This window comes from Panthera leo, chromosome A2, assembly GCF_018350215.1.
Source record: "Panthera leo isolate Ple1 chromosome A2, P.leo_Ple1_pat1.1, whole genome shotgun sequence".
NCBI lineage: Eukaryota > Metazoa > Chordata > Mammalia > Carnivora > Felidae > Panthera > Panthera leo.
Window position 1 is genome coordinate 13,784,086 of NC_056680.1, and position 27,985 is coordinate 13,812,070.

General features: G+C 56.7%; 1 protein-coding gene and 1 long non-coding RNA gene across 11 annotated transcripts in view; one reads left to right on the plus strand and one right to left on the minus strand.

Annotated features, from left to right (window-relative positions):
- CRTC1 (CREB regulated transcription coactivator 1) overlaps nt 1–27,985 on the plus strand; it is a 71,191-nt gene that overhangs the window by 18,878 nt on the left and 24,328 nt on the right. For 6 of the 10 annotated variants that reach the window (XM_042928952.1, XM_042928955.1, XM_042928956.1 and 3 more), the window contains exons 2-5: nt 22,990–23,106; nt 24,300–24,347; nt 25,874–26,011; nt 27,015–27,076. In XM_042928952.1, the coding sequence (XP_042784886.1) occupies nt 22,990–23,106; nt 24,300–24,347; nt 25,874–26,011; nt 27,015–27,076 (365 nt within the window). Of the gene's footprint in view, nt 1–18,268; nt 18,712–22,989; nt 23,107–24,299; nt 24,348–25,873; nt 26,012–27,014; nt 27,077–27,985 lie in introns of those variants that run through there. The other 4 variants (XM_042928953.1, XM_042928961.1, XM_042928960.1 and 1 more) reach the window with 2 other exon arrangements.
- LOC122214204 lies at nt 15,549–17,739 on the minus strand. Its single transcript, XR_006199788.1, has 3 exons — nt 17,645–17,739; nt 16,683–16,759; nt 15,549–16,153 (listed from the first exon to the last, which is right to left on the minus strand). It is a non-coding gene; the product is annotated as an uncharacterized LOC122214204 (long non-coding RNA).

Genomic DNA, 27,985 nt, shown 5'->3' on the forward strand with positions numbered 1-27,985 from the left:
ATGGACACTTGGGTTGTTTCCACTCTTTGACAATTGGTGACGAGTGCTACTGTGAACATGTGTGTGTAAGTTTTTGTTTGGACGCCTGAGTTCTTTTGGGTCTATATCTAGGAGTGGAAATGCTGGGTCATGTGGTAATTCTGTGTTTTCACTTTTTGAGGGTCTTCCAAGAGCAGACTGGTTTTGTAAACCACTTCTTCTGTGTTCTTGGTTGCATCCCTCCTTGGGAGCTGGGGTTCTGTGCCCACTTACGGGTCTCCCCTCCACTCCCCACTCACTCCTGATTCTATTGGCCGTGTTACTACTTTACGTTGTCAAGGTTTGTGGCATTTGCTCATGGCCCTGTAACTGTAAAGCTCGCTGCTGGTTAGTCTTAGTTCAGTGTCCAAGGAATCGATGAAGGCTGGGATTTCTGCCCTGGTGCATCTGGAATATTCCATTCGTGTGCTAAGAAGCGAAGGCCCAGGGATGTTGCAGAGTACGCCCAGGGCAGAGCCCCAGGGCATGGACCAGAGTGGGGAACCCCTTTGTGTACCCAGGGGTTGCTCCTGGATGCCTGTGCCATGGCTGCCCGTGAGTCCCCAGCTTAGCTGTGCCCCATACCCACACAGTCCATTCCTTGTCCTAGAGGGAGGGCCTGTGAGTGTGGAAACCCACCCTGAAAATAGCAGCCATGTGCCTCCTGTGGGCGGCCTGTGCTGGCTTCCTCTGCTCGCACTGGGGCCCACCCAGAGGCCTCGGAGTGGAAGTGCTCGCCAGGGCCCACACGACTCCCCACTGGCTTCCAGCCTGGGCCACGATGCTAGGCAAGCCATTCACGCAGGCAGACCTCCTGAAGCAAGGGGTCACGGGTGCTCCAGAAATCATACTGGTTCCATCTCTAGGACGATGGCATAGTGTACATGCAGACATTAGGGAGCACCCTCAGTAGAGTTTGGGCAGCCTCATGGTATGGACCTGGTAATTTGTTTGCAGCAAAACTGATGCTCTGAGAACAGACAGAGGCAGCCTTCCATCCACAGATCAGATGTCACTGCTGGTGGGCTTGTACCACGCTCATCAGAAGGGTTTCTGCAGAGTTTTCAGCTTTTCAGGATGGCACGATTGGGGCATCGTTCCCAACTCTGAGAGGTGGTGATGACCTCAGGGGTCTCCATCCCCCTGGCCACATCTTGCTGCCTGCTGCCTGCACCTTCCTTACCGTCCTTCAGTGCCTTTTGAGGGCAGGGCCCCTCCTGCTCCCACTGTGCTCTGGGGCACACAGGCGGAGGGCAGTCTTGCGGAGGGTCCCCTGGGAGTGTTCAGGGACAGTTCAGGCACTGTGTTTATTAGTTTCCTGGGGCCGCCGCAGCAAATGACCACAAACCCGGTGATTTAAAACAGGAATTTATTGTCTCATATTCTGGAGGCCAGTAGTCTGAAAGTAAGGTGTCGCCAGGGCCGGTCGGTTCATTTTGGGAACTCCGGGTGGGAGCCTTCTTGTGTCTTCCAGCTTCTGGTGTGGCTCTGGGCGTCCTCAGCTTGTAGCCACATCTCTCCAGTTTCCACCTTCCTTTTTGTCCTATCATCCTTTTTGGTGTTTTGTTTTGTTTTGTTTTGTTTTGTTTTTAAGTTTATTTGTTTAATCTTGAGAGAGAGAGAGAGAGAGAGAGAGAGAGAGAGAGAGAGAGCATGAGCAAGGCAGGGGCAGAGAGAGAGAGGGAGAGGGAACTCAAGCAGGCTCCATGCCATCAGCACAGAGCCCGCCGCGGGGCTCAATCTCATGAACCGTGAGATCATGACCTGAGTCGAAGTCGAGAGTTGGAGTCTTAACTGACTGAGCCACCCAGGCGCCCCATGTCTGTCCTGTCTTATAAGGACCCCCATCATTGGGTTAGTGCTCACCCCACTCCATCGTGGCTTTGTCATAACTTGATCACATCTGCAAATAACCCCATTTTCGAAGTTACATTGCAGGTACAGTGGTTAGGACTTGGACATCTCGTTTTGGGGGTACATAATTCAACTCACAACAGAAAGATACGTGCATGAGGCAACACCTCAGTGAAAGCTCTGATCCCAGCACGGGGGATACCGCTTCCCCCTCGATCACCTGACACCCTCCAGGATACCCGTGCACCTTTGCTCTTGTCATGGTATTTTTGTATCCCAGACTAGAGTGCTGTTTGCCTGTGTTCACATGGACCCTCAGGGCTGGCGTCTCTCTGAGTTGGACTGGGTTTTGAGGTTTGTCTCAGTAGAGGAGCGAGTAAGCCAGCATTGCTCAGCGCCGTATCGCGTTCCTTAGTCGGGTTTGCCGTGGTTGGTACTCCTTCCTACTGTAGCTTCCGCTTTGCTGCTCTTTGGAACTGCCACCTGAATTCTTGCAATCATAACCCCGGGCACGTGTGCAGCTGTGTGATGGGGGGGGGGGGGGTGGTCACCGAGGGGGAATGATGCTGAGGGCCAGGTCCCATGTCGGGCTGCAGGCAGGGAGAAGCCTTGGGGGCTCTGAGGATTATTCATTCCATGGTGAGCCGTGGTCCACCCTCGTGGGTCCCGCAGATCGTTGTTCTGAGGATCATTGTTGGAGGTGGTGCCGGGATGCAGCTCCTCTGGAGCCTAGGGCAGGGGTGCGTGGTGGGGAGCAGGGCCTGTGTGTTGGTAGAGGCTGCTGGGGAAGTGAGGACCAGAAGGTCCAGTGAGGAGAGGCGCTGTAGGACCTACCTACTCAGGTTGGCGGTTTGGCGGGACTCTGGTTGCCAGCTGCAGAGAGGACTGGAGGCTGCAGAATTGATTTGGGCACGCAGGCAGGAGGCTTATACATTTGTGGGGCCAGAGATGGTGGGGCTTGGACCAGGTGGATCGAGGTGGGAGAGGGTGACAGCTGGGCCTGGTGCTAGAGCAGATGTGGGAGCCAGTCGGGGGTGCGACAGTGAGAGACGCAGTCCTGGGGGAGGACGTGAATGCACGCATGTCCATGTTCACGAGTGAGTGAGCACACGTATTTGTGAACAGCTGTGCACACGAGAGTGTGTGTGTGTTTGCATTGGGCACCTGGGTGTGTCTGAACACATCGTGTTCCTCTTTTCGGTGGCATCCCCCATTAGACCCCAGGTAGCTGTGGACACTGCTCCGGTCCTCCTGGGCCCAAGGGACGGGTCAGGGCCGCGCACTGGGTAGGCAGCAGATGCGGCTTTGGGGTGAGGCAAGGCTTCTTGGAGGAGGGGGCTCGGCACGCCACCCCAGGGTGGGGTGTGGCCATCCCCAGAGCTGGGGGGGAGCTCAGGCAGGAGGAGGGGCTGGCACAGACAGAGGCCCTGAGGGGAGAGGGACTCGGCCATCTCCGGGAGCAAGACGACGACCCAGGAGGTGGGGCAGGGGGCAAGGGAGAGGATGGCATGGCCCAGCCAGCCTGGCGGTGGGGTCAGGTTTGATTTTCATTGATGATCTATTTATCATGGAGGTGAGTTTCAGGTAACATAAAATTAGCCGTTTAAAGTGAGCAACTGAATGACAGTACATTCACAGTGTTGTGCAACCGTCACCACTATCTCATCCTGAAATATTTCTGTGACCCCCAGAGGATACCCTGTCCCCTTGAGCAGTCACTCCTTACCCCCCACCCCCAGCCCCTGGCAGCCACGAATCCGCTTTCTGTCTCTATGAACTTACCTGTTCTGGATGTTTCGTATAAATGGGATCATGAAGCACGTGGTCTTTTATGACTGGCTTCTTTCACTCCGCACGATGTTTCCGAGGTTCATCCCCATTGTAGCGTGTCTCAGAGCTTCATTCCTTTTCATGGCTGAATAAATACGTCCCGTTGTACGGATGGACTGTGTTTTGTTTATCTGTTCTTCCATCGATGGACCCCTGGGTTGTTTCCATCTTTTGGCTGCTGTGAGCACGTGTGTGGACGTGTGGATGTAGACATTAGTCTTTATTTTGTTGTGATGTATACGGAGGAGTGGAATTGCCGTGTCCTGTGGTAACTCAGTTTAACTTGTTCCAGAACCTCCAAACTGGGGTCGGGTTTTATTTTAAATAGGATGGCAACCTACTGGTGTGTTTAAAACAGGAGGGTGAGGTGACTTGAACGTAATTAATCGAGAAAAGGAAAGGAAGGGCTCCTGGCAGCCGTGTGCAGAGAAGGCTTTCGGGCAGGAGAACTGGGGAGGAGGCTGTGTGGGTGTCCTGGTGTGATATGACACGGACTGGGACCAGGGAGAGGGTCACACACGGCCCTGGAGGTTGAGCTGCTGGGATTTTCTCACAGAAGTGACAAGGGGGAGAGGGAGAGGGGGGGTCTGAGGAGACTCTGCAGTGTCCCCCTGCCAGGGCCTCAGCTCCCCAGTCCAGCACTCAGGCCTTGCTCCAGACTGTCCTGGCTATCCCTGTGGCCCGACCTCTTCACAGTCTCTCTGCCATGTCACCTGTCCAGCCACCGGAGCCACCAGTGGTCTCTTCCCCATAAGACCACGGTGTTCACCTTTCTGAATCCTTGTCGTTGCTTTCTCTTCCCTGGGGGGCATGGCCTTGGACAGGTCACAGTTACTCCATGGTGAGGCCTATTGTGGGAAGTGTCCACTGGACCACACACACTTCTGTGCAGGGCCCACGTCACCAAGCCGAGCATGTGGTCTGAGGGCGGTGAGGCAGTGAAGGGGCCAACCCTGCCCTGTCCCCATGCCTGGAGCAGTTGCTGCCCAGGATATGTGGGGGCTTGGGGGGCTCAGGGCAGGCACCCAAGGGGCACAGAGTGGGTCTGGACCACAAAATGGCTCTCATTGTTATTATGTAACTCCATAGTTGTGCTATGTCTAAAAAATGGAGCATAAAGCTATTTTGGGCCCATGGTAATGAGGGCATCTCGCTTTTGTCTTATCTTCCCGGGGCCCCTGCCAGCCATCCTGGGGGGAGGCAGCATTGAAGGAGCTGCTCGCAAGAGGTGGTTTCAACCCAGAACCCGAGCAAGGCCGTGTGTCAGCATGTGGATGCCATTTTCGAAAGGCATTTGTTTGCCATCAGCCCAAGGCAGCTGCTGGCAGACCGCCCTGTGGCACCTGTGATACCGGAGGCCCGCGGGCTCTGACCCCCTGGCAAGAGAAATGCTGACTTCCTTGCCGAGTCTGGGACCCCACTCCCCCGAGGCACGTCGGGCCCCTGTCAGAAACTCAGCCTGAGGTTTTCAAGGTGGGACGCAGGACCTGTTACGGAGGCAGGTGTCCCTGTCTGGCTCCCTGCCTGGGCTGAGGGGCCGCTTGCTTCTCGTGACCGGCGTTCCGGCTGGTGATTTGTGTTACCCAGTTGGTGGCGAGATTCAGCATCAGGCTGCAAGGGGTCTGTTCCCTCGGCTACAGGTAGAGACGTGTGGTCGCCCGCTGCAGGGGCTGCGTTCACCGAGGGGCGTGTTCAGAGTCAAGGCGGAGAAATGACACGTTTCAGAGTTTTCTCTACACGTGCATGGGTAGGGTCTTGTGCCCATCTTAGTGTCCTGGGGCCGCCGTAACAAATAACCACCAAGCGGGGGGCTTAAACCACACAAGCGTATTCTCTCACAGTTCTGGAGGCCAGAGGTCCCAAATCAAGGTGTTGGCAGGGCCGCACTCCCTCTGAAGGTTCCCTCGGGGAAGACCCTTCCTTGCCTCTTGCAGCTTCCGGGAGCTGTGGCGTTCCTCGGCTTGTGGCTGCTCCACCGCAATCTCTGCCTCTGCCTCCGCCTCCAAATGGTCTTCTCCTTGTGTGTCCGTGTGTCTGTGTCAGCCTCTCCTCCTCTTCTACGGACACCAGTCAGTCATAGGATTAGGGCCCACTCGACTCCTACGTGATCTTGTCTTAACGTCCTCTTCAAAGACATCTCCAAATAAGGTCACATTCCCATGTGTACAGGGGTTAGGAGGTGGATGCATATTTTGGGATGACACCGTTCAGCCCACTGCAGACCCTCTGCCAGGCAGGTCCCTTGGCCATCAGCGAGGCTCCAGCTCCCCTAGAGGTGCAGTGACGTACCCCACCTTACATTCAAGCACACGAGTGTACCTGGGTCACGGTGAGGCCAGGGGCTCAGCTGAAGGTGGGCGGGGGTCTCTAGTGTTTGGGCGCAGAGCTGTGGGTTTTGTGGACGTGCACGGCGGGCCCCTGGTGTCTGTGCATAGGCTTTCCGTGTCCCAGGCACCGTGTGACACTTCTTGTGTGAGAATCCTACTGACCGCCCCACCATCTTGCCAGGGAGGCACTCCCGGCCCCATGTTGCAGCTGGGGAAACTGAGGTCAAGTGATTACGAACTGGGCTGTGCTCCACAGACACGGGCCATGTGTCCGCTCGGCAGCCCCTTCCCCAGCAGCCTTACAGCAACCCCGGTGGAGGAGGTTGCATGGTGTCCCCCAAACATATATGTCCAGGTTCTAACCCCTAGAATATGTGATGGAAAAAAGGTCTTTGAGGATGTGACTAAGTTGAATATCTGGAGATGAGATCATCTGGAGTAGGGCGGGCCCTGAATCCAGTGACTTGTGTCCTTCTAAGAAGGCCACATGAGGACAGAGGCAGAGATTACAGTGATGCAGCCACAAGCCAAGAAACACCAAGGATGGCCAAGAGCCACCAATGTTTAAACCGAGATAAAACGCACCATTTTGAAGTGAACAGTTCAGTGGCATTTAGTATATTCACGGTGGTGTTGTAGCCATGTCTGGCTAGTTACAGATTTTCTTCACTCCGAAAAGAAACCCCGTCACCATTAGTAGTCACTCCCCGCTCCCCCTACCTCTTCGCTCTTAGCCCCTGGCACCCACTAATCTACTTTCTGTCCCTACGGATTTGCCTGTTCTGGACATTTCATATAAATGAATCATACACCGCGTGGCCTTTTGTGTCTGGCTTCTTTCACTCGGCACGATGTTTTTGAGGCTTACCCGTGTTGTAACGTGAGTCAGTGCTTCCTTCCTTTTTATGGCCGAGTGATACTCCACTGTATGGACGGACCATGTTTTATTTACCCCTTCATTGTTGGGTTGCTTCTGCCTTTGGGCAGTTACGAATGGTTCTACAGTTTATACATTGGTTTCGTTCTGACGTTCAGTCTCCCCACATCTATCCCCGTCTGCCCCAGTCCTCCTGCCCCAGGAGCCCCTGTGAGCCAGGAATGGATGCGAGAGGCCCTGGGAAAGGCAGGCGTCCATCCTACCAAGGCCAGCAAGTGTAGAGCTCTACCCAGCTGTGGGGCTGTCTGGCCCCTGGGGACGTGTAGCGCCACCACACTGCAGTTTAAAGGGTCCGATGTTTGTGATGTGGCAGGTGCAGGGCAGCGTTCCCAGCAATAGGCTTGGTGCCGGCTGCACAGAGGACCTTGTGGGGAACCCTGGGGCATGTGCTTATCTGTTTGGTGTTTCCTGCCTTAGGGCCCTTTGGAGTTGGGGATGCCTAAAAGAGCTGTGAGCTCTGGATGGTCAGAGGGGCTCCTGAGGAGGAAGGATGCGGGGCCCAGATGGAGTGAGAGGGTTGCCACCTGGCCGCCATCCCCTCAGAACCCCTGGAAGGCAGGACGTGAGTCAGTGCATCAACAGTAATGACATCCAGCATCACCTGGAGGGAAGCACAGACAGGCCTGTGGCGGCATTCTCAGGGCCCCCTCGTCCACCACTTTGCAGGAGGAGCGTCTGAGATGACGAGGTAGTGACAGCTGTTAGGTCTTGGGCTGGGGTGGAGGTATGTTGTTTTTTGTGCTTGCTGGAATTCAATTTCATTTTCACATGAAACGAAAGAGGTAATGAGGTGCTCTCTGTGCTTGGGGCGGGGAGGGTGGGGAGAGTGGGTTTCCTGGTATGAGGTTGGGGTTCAGAGACCGCTCACTTGGCCTCAGCTTCCCCTGGGAAAGGGAGATGGTGGGCATCTGTCCCGGCTCAGGGGAGCCGTGGTTTGCACGTCCTGGGCTTGCTGTGACAAGGACCAGAGACCGGAGTGGGGGCGTGGGGGGGGGGGGGGGAGGGGGGGGGACGTTGGGGCTTAAAACAGCAGGAGTTTATTCTCCCACCATTCTGGAGGCCAGAAACCTGAAGTCAGGGTGTCAGCAGGGCCCTGCTGTCTCTGAAGGCTCTAGGGGAGGATCCTTCCTGGCCTCTCCAGCTCCTGGGGGCTCTGGTGTTCCTTGGCTTGTGACATGTGACCCCAGTCTCTACTTCCATCTCCACATGGCCTCGTCCCTGTGTGTCTCGTATAAGGACACTTGTCATTGGTTGAGTGCCCACCCACACAACCCAGGAAGATTTCTTCATCCCATGATACTTAATTTATATCTGTAAAGATTGTTTTTCTGAATAAAGTCAAAGTCCCAAGTTGCAGGGGTGGGGATGTGGACAGAAGCTTTCAAGGATACAAGTGAACCCACTGCATGTACCTGAGTTGACCCACATCGAGTGCTTACATGACACCCACATGAAGCAGGGGGAGGCATTGGCTGGATCTTGCTCTTACTGTGTTCCTGACTGTTGCCTACCCACCCCCCAACTCACATTGCCTTATAGTTACCTGTCCCTACCATCCTAGTGCCCTTTTTGGGGAGAGGGCTACCCAGAGCGTGGGGTGCCCCTCTGTCCTGACTGGACCAGGCAGATGTCTGTGAGCAGTTGTCCATGTGTGAGATCACCCACCACTCCCTAGGCCCCTCAGCCTGAGTAGGGAGAACTTCCTCTCTAAACTCTGTGGGACCTCTGCACCCCAAGTACCGCCTTCCCAGCTCCATCCAACTGGCGTGTCCCTCCCCATGGTCTCTAGGGAGCCTTCTCCATTCTCACAGGACCCCTCACTGTCCAGATCATTGCAATGGCTTATTTTTGAGTTTGTGTCAGTCTCTGTCCTGGGGGGATAACATGGAGTGTTGGGCCCCACTTTGAACTCAGGTGGCCTCTGTCACCCCTGTTACGTGGTTCTCCACAGCCCTTCTTTTGTTCTGGAGAATTCCTTTCCTGTTACAGGGGGCATTTATGGGGCTGCTGGCTACCCTGCTCTCCCGCCTGGCCCCCTGTACTTCAGTGTCCGGCCCCACTAGGGGATGTCCTGGGATGGGGGCGGCCCAGCCTTATCCTCGGTTTGCCTGTGCCCGCGTGGACTGATCTCAGCAGAGGGCGCTTTCCCTACCATCCATCTCCAGCTCGGAGGGGGGGGGGGGGGCATGTCCTCTGCACTTCTCCAGAGTAGAGGCTACGCCCTGGCTTGGCCTGATCCTGCAGCACAGTTTAGCTCCTTGCTCTGACGACTGATGATGCAGGAACATCTTTGCGCATAAATCTGTTATTTGGACGATCTCCCTCAGGAGAGCTTCCCAGAAGTGGGATTACTGGGTCAGAGGGCAGGAACGTTGTTCAGGCTCCATACGGACCCTGCCAAATGACTCCGCAGATGCTGCTGACCACCTGCCTGTCAAGATCCCAGTTGTTTCTGCTGTGGCTGATGTGTGCTGGGTGGATCCCTGTGCCACCTGGCTTCACCCCTCAGCTCTCAGGTGACAGTGGGAGAAACGGAGACTCAGGAGGGGAGAGTGCCACCTGGGGGCCCAAGGGCTATGGGAGAAAGACTGGGGCTTGAGCTTTAAGGTGTGGCCATTGTGGGAGGTTCTTAGCATGGGACCTCTGTAGGTCCCTCCCCACCCCCCCGATTTATGTCCAGCCGGAACCTGTGAATGAGACCTTTATGGAGATAGGATCTTTCAGATGTCATCAAGTCAGCATGAGGTCCTCCTGGAGTAGGATGGGCCCTAAATCCAGAGACTGGTGTCCTTACAAGAAGACAAAACAGGGACACACAGGCAGAAGGCCATGTGAAGATAGAGGTCAGGATTGGACTGGTGTGTCTATAAGCCCAGGAACACTGTGGGCTGCCGGCAGCCACCAGCAGCCACCAGCAGCCAGATGAAAGAGGCCTGGGGCAGATTCTCCGTCAGAGCCTCCAGAAGGATCCAATCCTTCCCACACCTTGATTTCAGTCATCTGGCCTCTGGACTGGTGCGGGAATAAATTCCTGTTGTTTTAAGCTCTTTGGTTTGTGGTCATTTATTATGGCAGCCCCAGAAAACTTGTACAGTGTCCAAGAGTCGGGGTGGATGGAGAGAGCCTCTGGGGTCAGGGTTTCTGCTCTTGGAGAAACACCCCCTCCCCTGGTGCCCTGCCACCCACATTGTCCTGACACCCCTCTCTCTCCCCCCCGCCCCTCTGTTATTAGGCAAGGAACTTTATTAACCTTGTTCGAAACTTTATTCCCAGGCTTCTTCAGCTTAATTAGCTGTACAGAATGAATTGTGGGTAAGCAAAACCCGGAAGGAGCTGCAGTGTCCAAGCGGTTTGGACTTAAAAATATCAGAGATCTAGATCTTATCAGCACCAGAAAGCAAGTAACAGTAGAACGTAGTCATAACTGGCAGCTCCAAGTAACTTATTTAAGCCTGATCTTCTTTAGAAGTTGACTTGATTGTGTTTGCCTCATTCTCGAAGCCCCTCTGGGCATGAGCCCCCTAGCCCTGTGACCTCCCCGGAGCCTCTTACTGGGCCAGGGCCGGGCAGGCCCTGGGAGGCCGGGAGAGCTTCCAGAAGTCACAGGTGAAGCCAGCTGCTGTTGGCCCTTTGGACGGGGCCTTGATGTGTGCCAGGGTCGGCCGCCTGTCTCCGGAGATGCTGGCCAACAATGAGCATGCGCCGTTGTGCTGTGGGAACCTGGCGCTCAGACAGATGGGGTGTGGGGTGGCTCTCATGTGCTGGTCATCCTGTCCCCTGTGGGGCAGTCGGCCTCCTCCCCCGTGGACACCATGACGTGGAACCAGGGGGAACAGATAATCTGAAATGTAAAAAGCCACCTCAACAGTCCAGGGTCATCCATGGCCTCCACCCGATGACGGCAGCAGGCAGCCTGCATGTGCAGTTGGCTCTGCTGGCCGCACTGGGCTTTGCTTTTGGGCCGTGTGTGGACCCCGCAAAGTACCACCCCGTCTCCCACTTGGGGCCCTCACGCCTCCCCTGGGCCTGCCTGGCCTCGTACAAGGCAGAGGTGGGTGAGTGGCACTGGAGCCTCCTGGCCTGCTGTGCCTTGCCCCCTGTGGGTCCGACACTGATGTGCCGCAGCCCTGCAGTCGGTATGTGGGTGAGGGGCTGCGGCGGGGGGCAAGTCGTGCTGCCCGGGCCTTGCTCGCTGGATCCCACCCCGGCCCCGTAGGACGTGGTGCCCAGACACAGGCCAGAGGGAGGCATGTGTAGCCAGGGCTGAGCTCTGGTATTGGTCAGTTGCTCCACGTGGTGCGACCCCTAGGGTCTCGGGGGGGTGGGGTTGGTGTGAGGTCACGCCGAGTGCTCCCACGAGCCGACAGGGAGCTGTGTCTTGGGGATGGGCCGTTCTGCAGCTGCCACTGTGGTGAGCCACCCCTGCCTGGTGAGCCCACTGTGGTATCATCAGCCCCCGAGCTGCCAGCCGGGCATTCACCATCCCTTGTGCTGTCCTGGTCTGGGCTCCAGTGTCGCCCTCCCTGCCCTTCCGCAGTGACTTCCTCCCAGAGCTGACCTGGCCTTGTCTTTTGTCCCTGTCTCCCTGGGCCTCTGCTTCTGCCCCTGCTGTTCCCTCTACCCGGACCCTTACTAGCTTGTTCTTTGAGGGTCCCCATGGTCGGCCCTCCCCAGCTGTTTAATTTTAGGGTCCTCACCTGCCCTGGGCTTGGCTCTGATTGGCCCTGCCTCCCCCGGAGCCCCAGTGGGTTAGTTTTCTGGGGCTGCCATAGCAAAGAACCACAAACTGGGAAGTTTCAAACGACAGAAGTTTATTCTCTCACGGTTCTGGAGTCTAGAAGTCAAGATCAAGGCGTGGGCAGGGTTGGATCCTCCTGGGGACCCCGGAGGGGAATCTGTCCCAGACCTCTCTCCAGCTTCTGGTGGCTGCAGCAGTCCTTGGGGTTCCTTGGCCTGTGGCTGTGTCACCCCACTCTCCGCCTCCATCCTCATGTGGCCTTTTCCCTGTTTCTGTGTCCTCTTCTTTTTTCAAGACTTTTTGAAAAACTAATCTGCACACACAATGTGGGGCTTGAACTCACCACCCCGAGATCAAGAGTCGCACGCTCTACCGACTGAGCCAGCCAGGTGCCCCTCTGGTAGTATGATTTAAGGACCTCCTTAAATCCGGGGTATCCTTATCTCAAGAGTCTTACCTGATTACATTTGCAAAAACTATTTCCAAACAAGATCACACTCTGAGGTTCCGGGTGGGTGTGAATTTTGGGGGCCACTGGTCAGCCCAGTACAGGGGCTGAGCTGATTTACCTTGGGCTGTTCCTGCTTTGTCACATTCCCTTGTAGCCGCCCGAGATGCTGTCCAGCACTGTCGTCCATCTGCCAGCCCGCGACCCTGGTGAGCAGGTGCATTATTTTGTATTTGGGCAACTGATTCTGGAAATGGTGCCCCGACTTTCCACCCATCGTGTCTTGGTAGCCCTGTAGCCCTGGAGGAGCACGCACTGCTTGTCACCCTCATCTCACTGACTCTTGGGCTCTCCAGGGCCAGGCCCCGAGAAGGTTTCTCCCCACAGGCCCCCCCACCCGGGACCCTTGGGGCTCCTGCTGGGTCATTCCTGGGGCCCCTGGGCTTTGCCTGGGACTGACTGGCTGTGGGTGGTGTTCCCAGAGGACTCAGGCTGAGTTTTCCAGTTCCAGATAATAGCTCTCCCCGGTCACTTCCTGGAGGTAGGCACTCATCCCTGAGGTGCCCACAGAGACCTGACAAGCAGGACCCCAGCTGTCTGGGCAAGCCGGCCCGCCGGACAGACACAGGCAGGCAACATATCCGTGAGAGGGTGCTGTGGACTGAATTGTGTCCCCTAAATTCACATTTATTAGAAGCCCTCATCTCCAGTGTGAGTGTGTGTGGAGATGGGGTCTGCAAGGAGGAAGTGACTAAGGTGAACTGGGGTCATAAGTGTGGGGTCCTGATCTAATAGGACAGGCGTCCTTATGAGAAGCGGAAGAGAGAGTTCTCTCCACCCACACGCACCACAGGGAAAGGCCGCGTGAGGACACAGGGAGAAGGGGAGAAGGGGGCCTTCTGCAAGCCAGCAAGAGGGCTCTCACAGAGACGGCACCCTGATCTCGGACTCCTGGCCTCCAGAACTGGGAGAAATAAGTGTCTGTTGTTCAAGCTGCCCAGTCTGTGGTATTTAGTTATGGTGGTCAGAGTTAACACAGAGGGTTATTTTAGAAGTAGGGGGTCAAGGAGAGCTTCTTGGGGGAAGCGATATTTGAGCTGAAACCTAAATGATGAGAAGGAGCTCCATGGAAGGTTCCAGAAAAGAATGAATTTGGTGCAAGGGTCCGGGGGCAGAAAGCAGGGGAGGGCCTTGCGGGCCGCCCGTGGGAGGTTGAGATTTGCGGGAGAAAGACCCTGGCTTGTAACTGAGGCCCCTTCCTCTCGCTGAGTGACCTCGGGACAGGCCCGTTGTGCTTCCTTCGGTGTTTCAGTTCCCCCACTTGCAAAATGAAGGTGAAGCCGTGTCTCCCCGTCTCAGAGCGGTTGCAAGTCCCCACCCAGGTCTGGCTCGCGGCCGGCTGGCAGGGCCGGGGTCTCCTTCACAGGGAAAGAGGCCCCCGTGAGCCAGCTGTGCTGCGCGCAGGCCCCGAGAGACCCTTCACACATCCCAGCCGGAACGTCTGTGCTCAACAACCGCCACCAACAAGGGAAACAAGACGTGCTCACAGAGGACCCTCTGATTCAGCCAGGGTTGGGAATTTGGCAGCGGCAACAGAGCCTGATTAAAGGCATTCCGAGGCGCACTCGGTGTTTGTGTATCTGGGTCTGTATTTACACTTTGGGAACGAGTGAGGAGGCAGCTGGGGAGTGTCTCAGTCGGCCAGGGGGCCGGGGGCAGGGGTGACTCAGCCTGGAATCCACGCTCGGCCACACGCCTGTGACGCTTTCATTCATTCCCTCATTCATTCAGCATTCCCTCCCGCGCCCAGCAGACGTTTGATGAGCAACTCCAGCGTACCAGCACGCTTCCGCGGGGCCAGCCTGGCGCTCCTCGCTGCTGCAGAGCCCTCTCGGCCGGCAGTGGGTGAGAGTGGGGCAGCAGCAGACTTACACGGGAATTAACTCTCAGCGTACCAAAGGCCTAAACGTAAGAACTGAATCTCTAAAACTCCTAGAAGGGAGCATAGGTGTAAATAGTCCCGGACCTGGATAAGGTGATGGGTTTTTAGACAGGACACTGAAAGTATAAGGCACAAAAGAAAAATAGACCAATGGGATTCTGTCAACATTAAAAATGTTTGTGTGTCAGAAGACCACGAGGAAAGTAACAAGACAACCCACAGAATGGGAGGAAATATTTGCAAACCACGTAGCCAATGAGAGATTAATATCCAGGATATATAAAGAACTCTTGGAACTCAACAAGAAAAAGACAGCCTAGTTTTGTTTTGTTTTGTTTTGTTTAATGCTTATTTATTTACTTTGAGAGAGATAGAACATGAGCGAGGGAGGGGCAGAGAGAGAGAGAGGAAGAGGGAGAGGGAGAGGGAGAGGGAGAGGGAGAGAGAGAGAGAGAGAGAGAGAGAGAGAGAGAGAGAGAGAGAGAGAATCCCAAGCAGGCTCCACACTGTCAGCGCAGAGCCTGGCACTGGGCTTGAACCCATGAGTCTTGAGATCATGACCTGAGCCAAGATCAAGAGGCGGATGCTTAACTGACTGAGCCACCCAGGCACCCCAACAGCCCGGTTTTAAAATGGGCGAAAGACTCAAATAGACGTTTCTGCAAAGGTGATACGCAGATGGCCAGTAAGTGTGTGCAAAGTTCCACACCATTAGTCATCGGGGAAATGCAACTCAAAACCACTACAGGAGACCACCTCACACTCATCAGGTGGCAGAAACCAAGTGTTGGTGAGGGTGTGGAGAGATGGAAGTCTTGACCACTACTGGTGGGAATGTCAAATGGTGCAGTGGACAAGTCTGGCAGTTCCTGAACGAGCTAGATACAGAATTACCATGTGACCCGGGCACTCCACTCCTAGCTGTATACCTGGAGACTTGAATACAGGGATTCAAATAGACACGTGTACTCGCCTGTTCAATTCGCAGCAGCGCCAGTCAACAGTCACCAAAGGGCAGAAATGACCCAAATGTCCTTCAACAGCCGACCTGGTGGACGGAATGGGGTCCATCTGTATCATGGACTATAACTCGGCCACAAAAATGAACGGAGCAGTGACACATGCTACAACATGGATAAACCTTAGAAACACTGGGCTGAGTGAGGGCGTCTGGCTGGCTCAGCCAGCGGAGTGAGTGACTCTTGATCTTGGGGTTATGAGTTTGAGCCCCACGTTGGGTATGACATTATTTTTTAAAAAACAAAACAAAAACAAAAACAAAAACGTTGTGTTAAGTGAAAGAAGCCAGTCACAAAAAGCCACGTTATGTGATTCCACTTACGTGAAACATCCGGAACAGGCAAATCCAGAGAGACTGAAGGCAGGTTGGTGGTTGCCACGGGGTGGGGGAGGGAGAGGAGGAGAGGGAATGACAGGTAACGGGATGGAGCCTCCTTTCGGGTTGATGGAAGTGTTCTGGACCTAGATGGAGGTGATGGTTGCGTATGACCTCATGTATAACATATAACTGTGTGCCACTGAATCGTACATGTTAAAATGGTTTATTTTACGTTATATTAATTTCACTTTGATAAAAAAGTTCAGGAAGACAGAAAAAGCACTCGTGGGCCTTCTTGGTTTGGCACCTGTGCGTGCACAGCTGTCTCCCTCAGAACCCCAGGTTTCCGGTCCTTTCCAGAGAGGGCTGGGGAGGCATGGGGAGCCATGGGAGAGATGGTGTGTCCCATGGACATGTGACATGAGTGGTCACACTGCTGGTCTCTCAGTGGCCACAGGGCAGGGGCTGAGAGTCCTTGGTTGGAGCGAGCGGCCCTTGGTTCTTCTTTCCCCGGGGTGACTCTGCCTGGGGTGTTTGGAGTCCATCCTCTGTGGCCTCAATGAGGTGTCCACAGCACACGTCACTTGAAATCATCTGTGCAGTGTCGGGGCCCAGGTTGATGAGTGGAGCCCGGGAGGGGCTGTCTGCCCTCCCCAAATTCACTGCCTCGTGCCTGAGCTGAGACTGGGGAACCTCTTGGGGTCAGGCCTTGGAAGGAACCTGGAGGGACGTAGCCACACAGACTGGGGTATGCACACGTGTCAGGGAGCCGTGACCCCAGAAAACCCACTGGCAGCTCCACGTGACTCAGAATCACATCCTTTCAGGGGTTCTCGGGGGCTCCGTCCACGTGCCACCGTGGCTGCTGGGAGAACCTGCCAAAACTCTGGCCCCTTCGTCTCAGGGAGCATCCCCTACAGGTGGCCCATTCAGGGGCCTTTCTGCCGTTGGCAGCCTTCTGAAGGCTCCACCAGGGGAGGATTGAGGTGCAGGACTTTGGGCCAGGTGCGTGTACCTCCTGGGGTCTTGCTCTGTGCTCTGGTCCCCGAAGTGTCTTGCACTCGAGAAGGCGTTCACTCGCTACCTTCCTCGCGCGGGTGGTTCCTTGCCTGCGCACTTGGGCAGCTGGCCCTTCTCCCTTGGGCCTCAGTTTCCCTGAGAGGGGGCAGGTACTCCCCGTGTGGATGCAGGAGAAAAATCATCCCTGCCTGGGACTCTGAGTGCATCCGCCAACTGTTTCTATACTCACATGTTCATCCGGACAGCAGGTTCCTCGTGTGGATACCAAGCTCCTCCATTGTGCCAGGGTCCTTTGGGGTTGACGGTCTGACGAGAGGAGACAGGCAGTGCTCGATCAGGAGGTTTTGGACAGTGAACTGTGGAGGAGGTGATCCCCGTGGAGGTGGAGCTGAGGTGCGTAGTGTTGGGCTGACCCAGTGGAGGAGGAAGTGCCACTGCAAACAGCCTGAGGCATCGTCCTACTTGGCTGGTGGCGAGCAGAGGGCCAGACTGTGCAGGCCTTTTTTTGGTGAGAGGGGGAAACCAAGGTCTGCTCAGAGCACACAGCTCCTCCCTGGCCCTCGGCAGTATGGCCCCCAAGCCTGCTTGGCTTTGCAGGAGGACAGAGCTCAGCCTTCAGCATGCCCGCTCCCCTTAATCTCATTAGAAGGCCAGCCTGTTGCCATGGCAATTGCTGGGAGGGGTGGTGGGTGGGGGGAGCCAAGGCCGGCTTCATCTCGAGAGAGAGGACGGGAGGGGCTGGCAGGTGGGGGTGCATCTGCATCATCTGCAGGGCCCTGGAGGCCTGGGGGCTGCCCTGGAGAAGTGTCTGTGTTTGTCATGGCACACCTTCCCAGGGCTCCTGGCCGCCCCCGTTCCCCAGCTTTGTGGCTTCCACTCTGCCAGGGTTGAGGGGAGGCGTCCAGCAGGGGTGTGGGCATGGACAGAGGTGGGGGATGTGCGCGGTGCCCGAGGATCAGCAAGATGGGGCTGGGAGAGGCTGGAGAAGCGACCATTGACATAGGGCTCTGCACAGGGAATGGGTGTCAATGTGGGAGAGAGGGGAGAGGACTTTGTGTGGGCTAGTGGAGTGAGGTGTCCCAGGCCCAGGCTGTATCAGGAGGTGGGGGTGCCCTGCCTGGAAACGCGGGGCCCTGGGCCGAGGCAGGACCCAAAGGGGCTTTTTACAGAGAAGTTTGCGCTGGATCCCACCTTGACAGAGTCAGTGTGTGGGCTTGCGATTCATGCTCTGACTGGAAGCTTCGAGGAGCTGGTGTGCTCTCATCCCCGATGCCACGTGGCCTCTGACGCTCCGTGGTGCCAGCCACCTGCTGGTCTGCAGGGTCATGCAGGGGTTAAGTTCCAGGAGTAGAGTCTGTGCCCTCCTCAGTCGCCTCCAAGCTGGGTGACCTCAGACAGTCCCGTTGCCTGCCAAGCCTCACTTTTCACATCCGGAAAGTGGAGTGTGCTGGTTCTCCCCTCGGAGGACTTGTCTTAGGGCTGAATTGCGTCCCCCCAAAAGGTGTGTCTGTGTGTTTATCCCAGAACCTGGGAATGTGACCTTATTGGTAGGAGGGTCTTTGCAGATGCAATTAAGGGGCTCAAAATGAAATCATTTTTTTTTAATGTTTATTTATTTATTTTGGGGGGGGGGGCATGCAAGCAAGCAGGGGAGGGGCAGAGAGGGAGAGAGAGAATCCCAAGCAGGCTCTACGCTGTCAGGGCAGAGCCAGACGTGGGGCTCGATCCCACGACCATGAGATCATGACCTGAGCCAAAGTCAAGAGTCCAACGCTTAACCGAATGAGTCACCCCGGCACCCCGAGATCATTCTTGATTAGGGTGGGGCCTGAATCTGGTGACAGATGTTAGAGAAAGGAGAGGCGGAGATTTGAGGCAGACACAGGGGGAGGCCACATGGGGACAAAGGCAGAGACCGAAGGAATGTGTGGCCACAAGCACAGGAACAACAGAGCCACCAGGGCCTGGGACAGACTCTCCCTTAGAGCCTCAAGAAGAAACCAACCCTGCCCACCCCTTGACTTTGCACTTCTACCCCCTAAACTGTGAGAGGGTAAATTCCTATTGTTTTAAGCTACCCTGTTTCAAGCCACCTTGTTTGTGGTCAGTTGTTATGGTAGCCCCGGGACACAGAAGGTAGGACTCATGTGATAGCAAGTGTCCTGAGACTTGGGAAGGGCTCTGTGCCCATGAGGGGGGCTCAGGGACCCCTGGGGTGCCATCGGAAATGCTTGGAGTGGGAAGATGCTGAGCACAAGGTAGCCGAGGTCTGCACTGTGCTTCCTGGCCATCCATCGTGGCCCTGCTGGCCTCAGCCCTGAGATACCTCTGACCCCAGGGCCTGATGCTGCTTGGTCAGTTGGTTCAAACCTGAGAGCAAGAGGGTTTGAGAGGCCTGGTCTTGGAATATTGTTCTGGAAGGACCAGTGATGGTGGGAGGTGAGGCAGACATGTGGCAGTACTTACTGGAGGTCCAGCATGACTACACAGAGGCCTGGCACTGGACACAGTGTGACCAGCAGACCATGAGTCTTGGGTACCTGCTGTCTGGTGGAGACCAGAGGGAGTGGTGGACAGGGTCAAGGGCATTTCCAATACAGCAAACACTATTAGACTAATTGGGAGGCTTTACATGAGTGGGGTCTGGGTCATCCAGGGGTGCTGCCCCACTGTCACTTTCTTAATTTTGCCCCAGTAAGGCAGGAGGATGGCTTTTAGGGAAAGCTGGGTGAGGGATGTTGGGGAACTGTGTACCACCTTTGCAGGTTTTCTGTAAATCTAAAACTTCTACAATGAAAACTTTATTAAAAACAACAAAAACAGGGGCACCTGGGTGGCTCAATTAAGTGTCCGATTCTCGATTTCGGCCTACATCATGATCTCATGGTTCCGTGGGTTCAAGCTCCATGTTGGGCTCTGTGCTGGCAGCGTGGAGCCTGCTTGTGATTCTCTGTCTCTCTGTCTCTCTCTGTCTCTCTCCCCCCTCCCTCCCCACATACCCTCACTTGCACTCTGTCTCTCTCAAAATAAACTTAAAAAACCAGAGGCTGATGTGATAGTGACTGGGGTGGGGGGTGGGGGGACTGCTCCTTGAGTGGGGTGTCAGGGAGGCCCTGTGGGATGAGCATGGAAGGGGGGCCATCACAGGTCAAGGCCCTGGGGGTGTACAAACTCAGGGTGCTTTGGGACCAAGGAGTGGGGAGAGCAGAGGTCGGGCTATGGCAAAAGCATGGGTAATGGGGTACCCACACACCCTCAGCCTAGGCTCTCTACGTCTGGAATGGGGTCCACTCATAATCGGGGAGCCTGGACTCAGACCCTGGGCTATCTGACCCACAGGCCATAAGCAGGGAGGAACCCTGGGAGATGCAGGTCTCCTGTTGTAGCAGGTGGCCTCCAGCATATGACAGCCTTGTCTGGGCCTCAGTTCGCTGTCTGCACTGCCCTTTTCCAACAGCCATGAGGATGAGGTAGGGGGAGAAGAAGGCATCCAAGCTCTATTTTGACCTTGAGCCTCTAATACTTTGGGGAGTTGTGTTGGCCTTCTGAAAAGCCCTATGTGCCTCCAGATGGGCTGTCCCCTGGCTTGTGAAAGGCAGCCCCTGGGAGCAGGAACAGTGGTATTCATTGATTCACTAACGTGTTCATACATTGTTTGTTCCGTGAGCAGGTGCTGCTGAGCGACAGGCCCTGGCTTGGATGCTGGGTTTATAGAGCTCTTTTGGCGAGGTCAGGGGCAAGTGCCGTTGTGGGGACACGGAGTGAGGGCTGCTGTGTGGAAGGATGCATGAGAGACTGGCTTGGCAACAGGAAGAGGCATGAGCTTTAACATTCAGCAGCACATCAGGTCCTGCCTGATGGTTTCACTCTGCTGTTTTTCCTTCCTTTGCACCCTCTGAGGCAGCAGGTCCTTGGGGCAGAGCCCTAGGCTGGCATCTTCTCACCTCAGTACTCTGCTCCTTGGAGTTCCTGGCCAGGCACAGGAGGGCAGGCAGCTCTTGGCAAAGTGAGGGGGTCCCCAAGACCACACTCAGGTCAACTGGGAGGATGGACTCAGGATTCACCGGAAGCTGTTACACTCACAGTGACGGTTTATTAAGAGTGAAAGGACAGATTACAGTCAGCAGAGGGAAGGGGTGCCTGGGGTGGTATCCAGGAGCGTTCCATGCATGGAACTTCCAGTCGTCCCCTCTCTGTGGGGTCGTGTGGACAGCTTGTACTTTTCCCAGCACCAAAGTGTGAACAACACGCATGGTGTACTGCCAGCCACGGGTGCTCCCCTGAGCCTCGGTGTCCAGGGTTTTTACTGGACTCACAGGGACCTGGCTGACTGCCACATGGGTGACCTCCACGTCTAGTCCTCGCAGAGGGCGAGCTGGTTCCACATGGCGCAAGATCCTACATCACACTGTTGGCATAGACCACTCGGTGTGGCCCAAGAGCCCAGGCAAACAAAGATAGTCCTGCCAGGCAGGATGTTCAGAGGGCTTCCGCCTCCCAGGAGCTGGGGACAAAGGTCAGACTTCTCTAGGCCTTTTCTACATAGCCAATATGCAACCAAGGACAGGCACAAGGTCCCCCAAAGGAAGAGCAGGGCCCCACACAGCTTCTACTCCAAACCCGGAGGCTGTACTCCAAAGCCTGACAGTCCTATAGCAAAGGGGAGTTGGGTGGGGAGGCCAGTGCTGGAAAGAAAGACTCAGATAGAGGTGGGGCCTGGAAGGGCTGGTGTTGCAGCAGCATGTGAGTCAAGAGCATCCTGTCAGTTCCCAGTCCTGTAGATCATCCCCAACGCCAGGCTCTCTAGAGGCCTGGAACATGGCAGCTTTGTGGAGTGCTTGGACAGGATGCTAGGGTCCCAGAGCTGGCAGCTCAGCCTGTGACAAAAATGCATGTAGTGTAAGCACTTCTGTGTCACATGCCATGCATTCCTACACACTCTTGGACAACTAGGGAGGGGGAAACCAAGGCCAAGAAGGGGGCCACATGGTTCTTGAGAGGTGGGTGCAATGCAGGCTTCTGCCATAAGGCTCAGACACAAGGAAGCATGTGGAGTGTCTTGGATCTGAGATGACTTGTGCCTAGGCGGGAGTGGGGGCCCCCTGTATTTAGTCTCCCTCTCCCCCTGGCTGGGGGCTGGCCTGTTTCATCTTGCATGACTGTGGGGTGAGAGGGACGCAGCGGGGTATTCACGGTGAGCGTCTCCAGCCTTTGGAGACAGAGCCTGGGCTGGGCCCTGCAGACCCCAAGAACCACCCGCGAAGGATGGAACAAGGTCATCCTCCCTTCTGACCCCACCACAGCTTGCAGGAAACAGCTGTTTACCTGGGTGAGGTGCTCTGCTGGGCGGGCAGCCAGTTCCTGAGCCTCGCTTCCCTCTCCAGTATCCCAGGCCCCCCAGGAAGCAGGGGCCGGCGTGGGAGAGCAGGGCGGCGCGGGCAGCCAGCTCACGGAGCGCTGCCAGGAGCTGTTTGTGAAGGAACGTGAGCCGGCCTTGTTGTGTACACAGTGTCGACCCTAGCAACCGCCCCAGCCGGGGCCGGAGCAGACGCCCACCCTCCCCGCATGCCCAGCCACCAACCCTCGGACATGACGTCTGTCTCCCAGAGCCGGCGTGACAGGCGTCGTGGACCTTCAGCCTTCAGTCCTGGGGGCCGTGAGTGGCACTGACCATGTCAGGGGCATCTGCTGTTATTCCCAGGAAAGTGGAATCGGCTGTTCAAGGGAGACGAGGCCAGGTCCCAGCCTCACTCCGAGGCAGCCACGGCCGGCCAGGGGGCTGGGCCGCTGGTTCTGAGGTGTGGCCCAGTGGGACAGATCCCCACGTGAGTGACGGGTAGAGGCCCGTGCAGGCATTCGGCCATCCCAGATGAAGGCCCTCCACTGGCCCCAGCTCCGGCGAGGCCCGCGAGACAGGCAGATGGAGCCTGGGGGCTTGGGCAGGACCCCTTAGAACTCGGGCGGGGTCTGGCAGACCTGCTTGCCCTGTGTGTGCTGCCGGAGGGATCACACATCCTGCGCTTTGAAAGCCAGGGCTGTGCTTCTGAGACGGCCCCTCTGATTCAGGCCATTGGAAAGACAGTTTCTCCTGTGTCCGGGTGTCAATTCGCAGCCTCTGGCCCGCGCCCCGGGAATGCGGCCTTTGGCTGTGATGAGAAATGGCTCCCCTGGGTGGGTGAGGGGCCTCCTCCACAGGCTGTAGGCTCCAGATCTGCCCGATGCTCTCTTGCTCATTCACAAATCGTGCGAGTGAACCAGCAAGGTTCCCCAAGTTCATGGAGGCAGCCCCCCGCCCACAGGGCACACTGCCCTACCTAGGGAGAGCTGCCTGGGGCATCCTGGGTTGCTGATTCTGCCATTTTGCGGGGAGAGACACCTGGCTCCTTTGAGTATCAGAGTCAGAGGGTCCCGCACCCTCCGCGACTGATGCCGTTGGCCCACCGCTTGGTTCCTTTCTGGGCCCCTGGGGTGGCGCTCCTCACAATTTGCACGGGTGGGCTTCCAGCCCCCACTGTAGCCGCGGCCTTCTTTTGCAGCTCCAGCTCCAGAAGTCTCAGTACCTGCAGCTGGGCCCAAGCCGTGGCCAGTACTACGGTGGGTCCCTGCCTAACGTGAACCAGATCGGGAGTGGCACCGTGGATCTGCCCTTCCAGGTGAGCCCCCACGCCCCCACACAGCCTCCCGCCTGGCACGTGTCACATCTGGGCCCCACCCTGGTCACAGAGCAAGAAAGCATGTGTGTCGGCCGCAGTGGATAGCTGGGGTCACCAAATAATTGCCGCAGCCCGCCTCACCCTGCCCCCACCTACTCTTTTCCTGTCCCCGAGATGGCCTGGCCCTTGCCTGTCCCCTGTCAGCAGAGCCCCCAGCAAGGCTGTGGTCTGGCCGAGAGTGTTTCGGCAGCCGCTACACCTGTTGGCCGGCTGTGCGGCATCGGGAACCGCTCGGGGCCTCTGGGGCTTGGCTCCATCCTGCCTCACTAATCCGCAAGCCCAGCAATTCTCAGAAGGAGGCCCTGTGGCCTGACCCCACTTGTCTGCGAACGTTTCTTGGCAGAGGCGCACACAACGCGGCTCCCGGAGGCCACACAGCCGCTGTGCACGTCCTTATCATAAATAATGAGAGATAAGGCCCATTGCCTGGGCTCAGGGCTGGCTTCTTACCCCAAGCTCTGCCCTGACCCTGGTCTGCAGGTGGAAGCAAGGGCAAGGTGGGCCTGGGAGCAGGGCCAAGAGCCGGGGCCATCCCCTGCTTGTCTGGGCTCTGTAGGGACAGGTCCATCAGACGGCCACACACCCGCCCCTTTGCTGGGACAGGGCCTCAGAAACAGCCACGTCTGTCCATGTGTTGACAGGTCAGGTGTAGCCAGACTCGTCCCTCATGGAGCTCAGTCCCCCACCCACCCGAGTCACTCCCCAGCTCCTACTCCTCCCACAACACTGCTGGAGTGCAGCAGGGCACCTGGACTCAGGTTGGGTCCACCTGGCTCAGCTCTGCCTCCCCTGGGCACCTCGGAGCATGACCCTCCTCAGATGGCCTCCTCGCTGGAGCAGACACGTGGAGCCGTTGCGCCGATCCTGAACGTGCTCCGGGAGCCTGACCTCTTTGTCAAGGCCCTTCCTGGTTCGAGTTTTCTCCCCTCTTCCCGCCTCTCCTCTTCCTCTGTTTCCCCCATCCCCTTCTCCCTCAAGGAGAGCATCTCTCTGGGCAGCCCCCCAGTACGGCCCTGCCTAGGGCTGGCATAGAGCCCCCTCGGGCCAAGGGTATACTGGGGCCTGGCGGACATCCCACTGGGGGGCCGGATGAGGCAGGAGTGTCTCAAAGTCTCGGTTCTTTGCATTTTCAGCCCAGCGGATATCTGGGGGAGGCCCTGGCAGCGGCTCCTGTCTCTCTGGTAAATGAGCCCCTGGGCTGAGGCCTCGGCGTCCCTGGCACGTGCGCGGGTGCTGGGTATCACTGCGTGGTCCCCCAGTGGCCTGGCGGGATGTGTCCTGTCCGCCAAACAGAAGTGGATCCACTCTGCACCTCCCCCTGCCCCGTATGGGGAAGTGCGTGTGGTTGTGTCGAGAGACCCCCGCCTGGGGGTTCCGAGCATGGGCATCAATGCTGCATGGTTCGTTCCTGTGACACATGCACACTTACGAGTGTGTGGATCCTAGGTGCAGCCTGGTGAGCTGGGCTGTGGCCGGGCCCGAGCTTCTCTCTGCCTCTGGCTCTGCTTCAGCTGTCTTGGTTTCCCCTCTGGCCTTCTAGGCGTCTCTGGGAGGAGATGAACAGCCCCTGCCCTCTGTTGTTTGTGCCTGGATGGCAAGGTTCCCACCTTCCTTCGGCCACTGAAGTCTCTCAGGCCCAAGGCCCTTTGGCGGCAAAAAGTGTAAAAAGACCCAAGCTGGCAGGGTCCTTTCTGGGTCAGAGAGAGACAGGGGGCCCCAGACTCCAGGGAGAGCAGTCAGCCCTGAACACTGGCTCAGGCATTTGGACGGGTAGGGAAGAGCAGTGATTCCAGCCAGTGGCAGTCTTCCGGAAGGAAATTGCTTTTGCCTGGCTGCCCAGAGAAGACAGAAGGGCTCAAGGGCCAGATGGCCGGGTGGGGGGTACCGGCTGCCTCCAGAGCTGGCTAAGATTGCCAGTCTCGCCCCAGTCAGGTGGTGAGGAGCCCCATGGCACCAGGGAAGGCAGGGAGCAGGCTCCCAGGGGCCCCAGGGGCATGGAGCTGGGAGAGAGAGCAGGGTCTGGCCGGGGGCCTCGTGCCAGCCCCAGGTGCTGGAAGGAAGCCCCTTCCACCAAGCCGTGGGCCAGGGCTCCGGAAAGTGCTTGCACTTGGCTCCAGTGGTAAAGGGATGAGGTGCTGGGGGAGGGCGAGTGGGGGCTTATCTCAATCAGAACCGGCCAGGGCTCAATAAGGAGCCTCTGGGGAGCCAGCACTTGGCCAGGTGGGCCCCTTGACGTCCTCGGCTGGAAGCCCTGGGGGCTGTCTCTTGGCAGGCCCCTCCGGGGATGACGTAGGTGGGGAGAGGAGGCCAGCCGGGCCCAGAGAGAGAAGGCGGAGGCCTGTCTGCACCTGGCGAGGCTGGGGGGCGCTTGGGCCGTCTGCACCCCTGGCACCCCAGCCGGCACCGGGCCCCGAGCTTGTGCTGCTCTGCCTGGCCCGTGCATGCCGGCCGCACTGCACGCCTGCCACCCGGCACCCAGGATCCCCAGCTCGCCCCTACCCTGGCAGTGCTAAAGGCTGGGGGCCCTGGCTGCAGGAGGAAGCCCGTCTGGGCTGCAGAGTGGTGACAAAGGGTGTCTCAGGAGCGGGGGGCCCTGAGGTCAGATCCTGGGGGCAGAGCTGGGTTGGATCTTAGGCCACAGCTGATAACTGTTTGGGTTTCTCTCTCTTTTCTGGTCTCCTTCTCCCCTACCCCTCCCCTCGCCCAGACGCCCTTCCAGTCCTCGGGCCTGGACACCAGCCGAACCACCCGGCACCATGGGCTGGTGGACAGAGTATACCGAGAGCGTGGCCGGCTCGGCTCCCCACATCGCCGGCCCTTGTCAGTGGACAAACATGGACGGCAGATATCTTTTACCCAGAGGACGGGAGTGGGGGATGACTGCGGGACCCTGAGTCTAGCTGACTGAGCTGCCAGCTCTGGAGATGGAGTAAGGGCTGTCCCAGCCCTCCCAGGCAGCACCAGGAGAGGGCGCAGTTGCAGGGCCACCCTGGAGGAGGCAGGCAGTGTGGCTGGCTGAAGAGCCTGTGGCTGGGGGCTGGGGGGCACACAGGGAACGGGGACACAGGCTGCTGGAGCACGCAGCGTGAGGCGAGGATTGGGTAACGTGAGGTCGGACCACTCTATGTTGGACGTCTGTCTGGGCAGTGGAACCCAGAAAGGCTGTGAGCAGGGTGTCCACATGTTGGGGCCATGTGGAAGGCAGCCCAGCCCAGGCAGTGGGGCTGAGGGGGGTCTGAGCCAGACCCAGACCCATCCAAGGGAGGCTCCATCTGAAGACAGAGAATTCGCCTCTGCACCTTGGCCAAGCAGAGATCGTCAGGAGTTTCTCCCCCACCCCCTAAGACTTGGCCGCCCCTTGGTGCTTGGCCAGCCAGGCCCCCCCGCCCCCGACCATCACTGGAGTCTGAGTGGCTGCTCTCGGGACCCCCAGCATTCTAGAACAGAGAAGCCTGTTCTTTCCCGGTTCTCATTTCCGTGGCTGGGGCAGCCTGACCAGCTGGGCCTCAGACAGAGCCCTCGGGCCCCGGGAGCCGCCCTGTCAGCCTAGAATTAAGAGTCAAGACCCAGGTCAACTGAACCAGACTCCCCACTGCCCCCCATGGGCCCCAGTTTCACAGCCGAGGCCCCTCTTGGAAAGGGTGCAGCCTGCACGTGTGCTTGCAGGGGGTGAGTGCTGAGTGCTAGGTGGATAGGGCTGAACCCCGGGGGCTGCTCGCAGCCAGGCAGGAAAGGCCCCCGCCCTGCGGCCCCAGCTGTTCACAGGCTCCCAGCAGCCTGGCCACGAGGTTCCTGGGGCTCGGGGTGGGGCCTGAGCCAACAGCGCTGTCCCCTTAACTCACACTCAAGCGGACAGCTGCCCATACGGCACCGTGTACCTCTCGCCGCCCGCGGACACCAGCTGGAGAAGGTCAGTGACCCAGAGCCGGCCCTCAGCCCTCTTGTTGGAAACAAAAACAAACTTACATCATGCTTGTGCTTGGAAAACCAATATGCAGTCACTTTAAGATGACAAAACTAAGAAGTATCCAGAAGTTTCTAGAAATTAGCTCTATCCCTGTAACACCAAGGTCATAGCTTCAGAGTCTTCCAGGAATTTTTTTTCCTCCTTCCATGACTTTTTTTTTTCTTTCATAGACAGAGTTGAGATTACATTAGATATTCAGTGTTGTAACTTGCCTTTTTCCATTTAATACTATATTGAGTGGTTTCCCACATTGTTGAACAGTCATTGAAAATGTGATTATAAAAGTATTCTATATTTATTACCAGAAGATTAGGAATACACATAAATGGTACCTGAAAGAGGAAAAAAAATAATGTCCTCATCTGCAGAAGTCTAGAATAATAATACCATAGTTAATACCTATAATAAATAATGGGTGATAGGTGCACACCAGTCTGAATACAATTATACCAGAGAAGTGTATACTTAAAAATGGTTAAAATGGTAGATTTTGTGATATATATATCTATATATATATATATGAATGATTTCATTAAACAAAGACCAAAGTAAGCAAACTGTTAAAAAAAAAAAAAAGTATGAAATACGATATATAATGTAATGGGTAATTCAATAACGTAATTAGATTCCTACCAAGCATGTATTATATATCGGGCCATATTTCAACCGTCATATTCGTTAAATAACATAAAACACACAGAGCTCTGTGGAGTAGGTGAGCTTTTATTCTCTGCATTTTCAGTATAAAGAAACTGAGCACAGAGAGGTCAGAATGCTTGCTCAGGGACACACAGCTGGTAGGGGAGCCAGGATCCGGACCAGCCTCTCACTGTTGGGCTGGCCCCAGGGTCA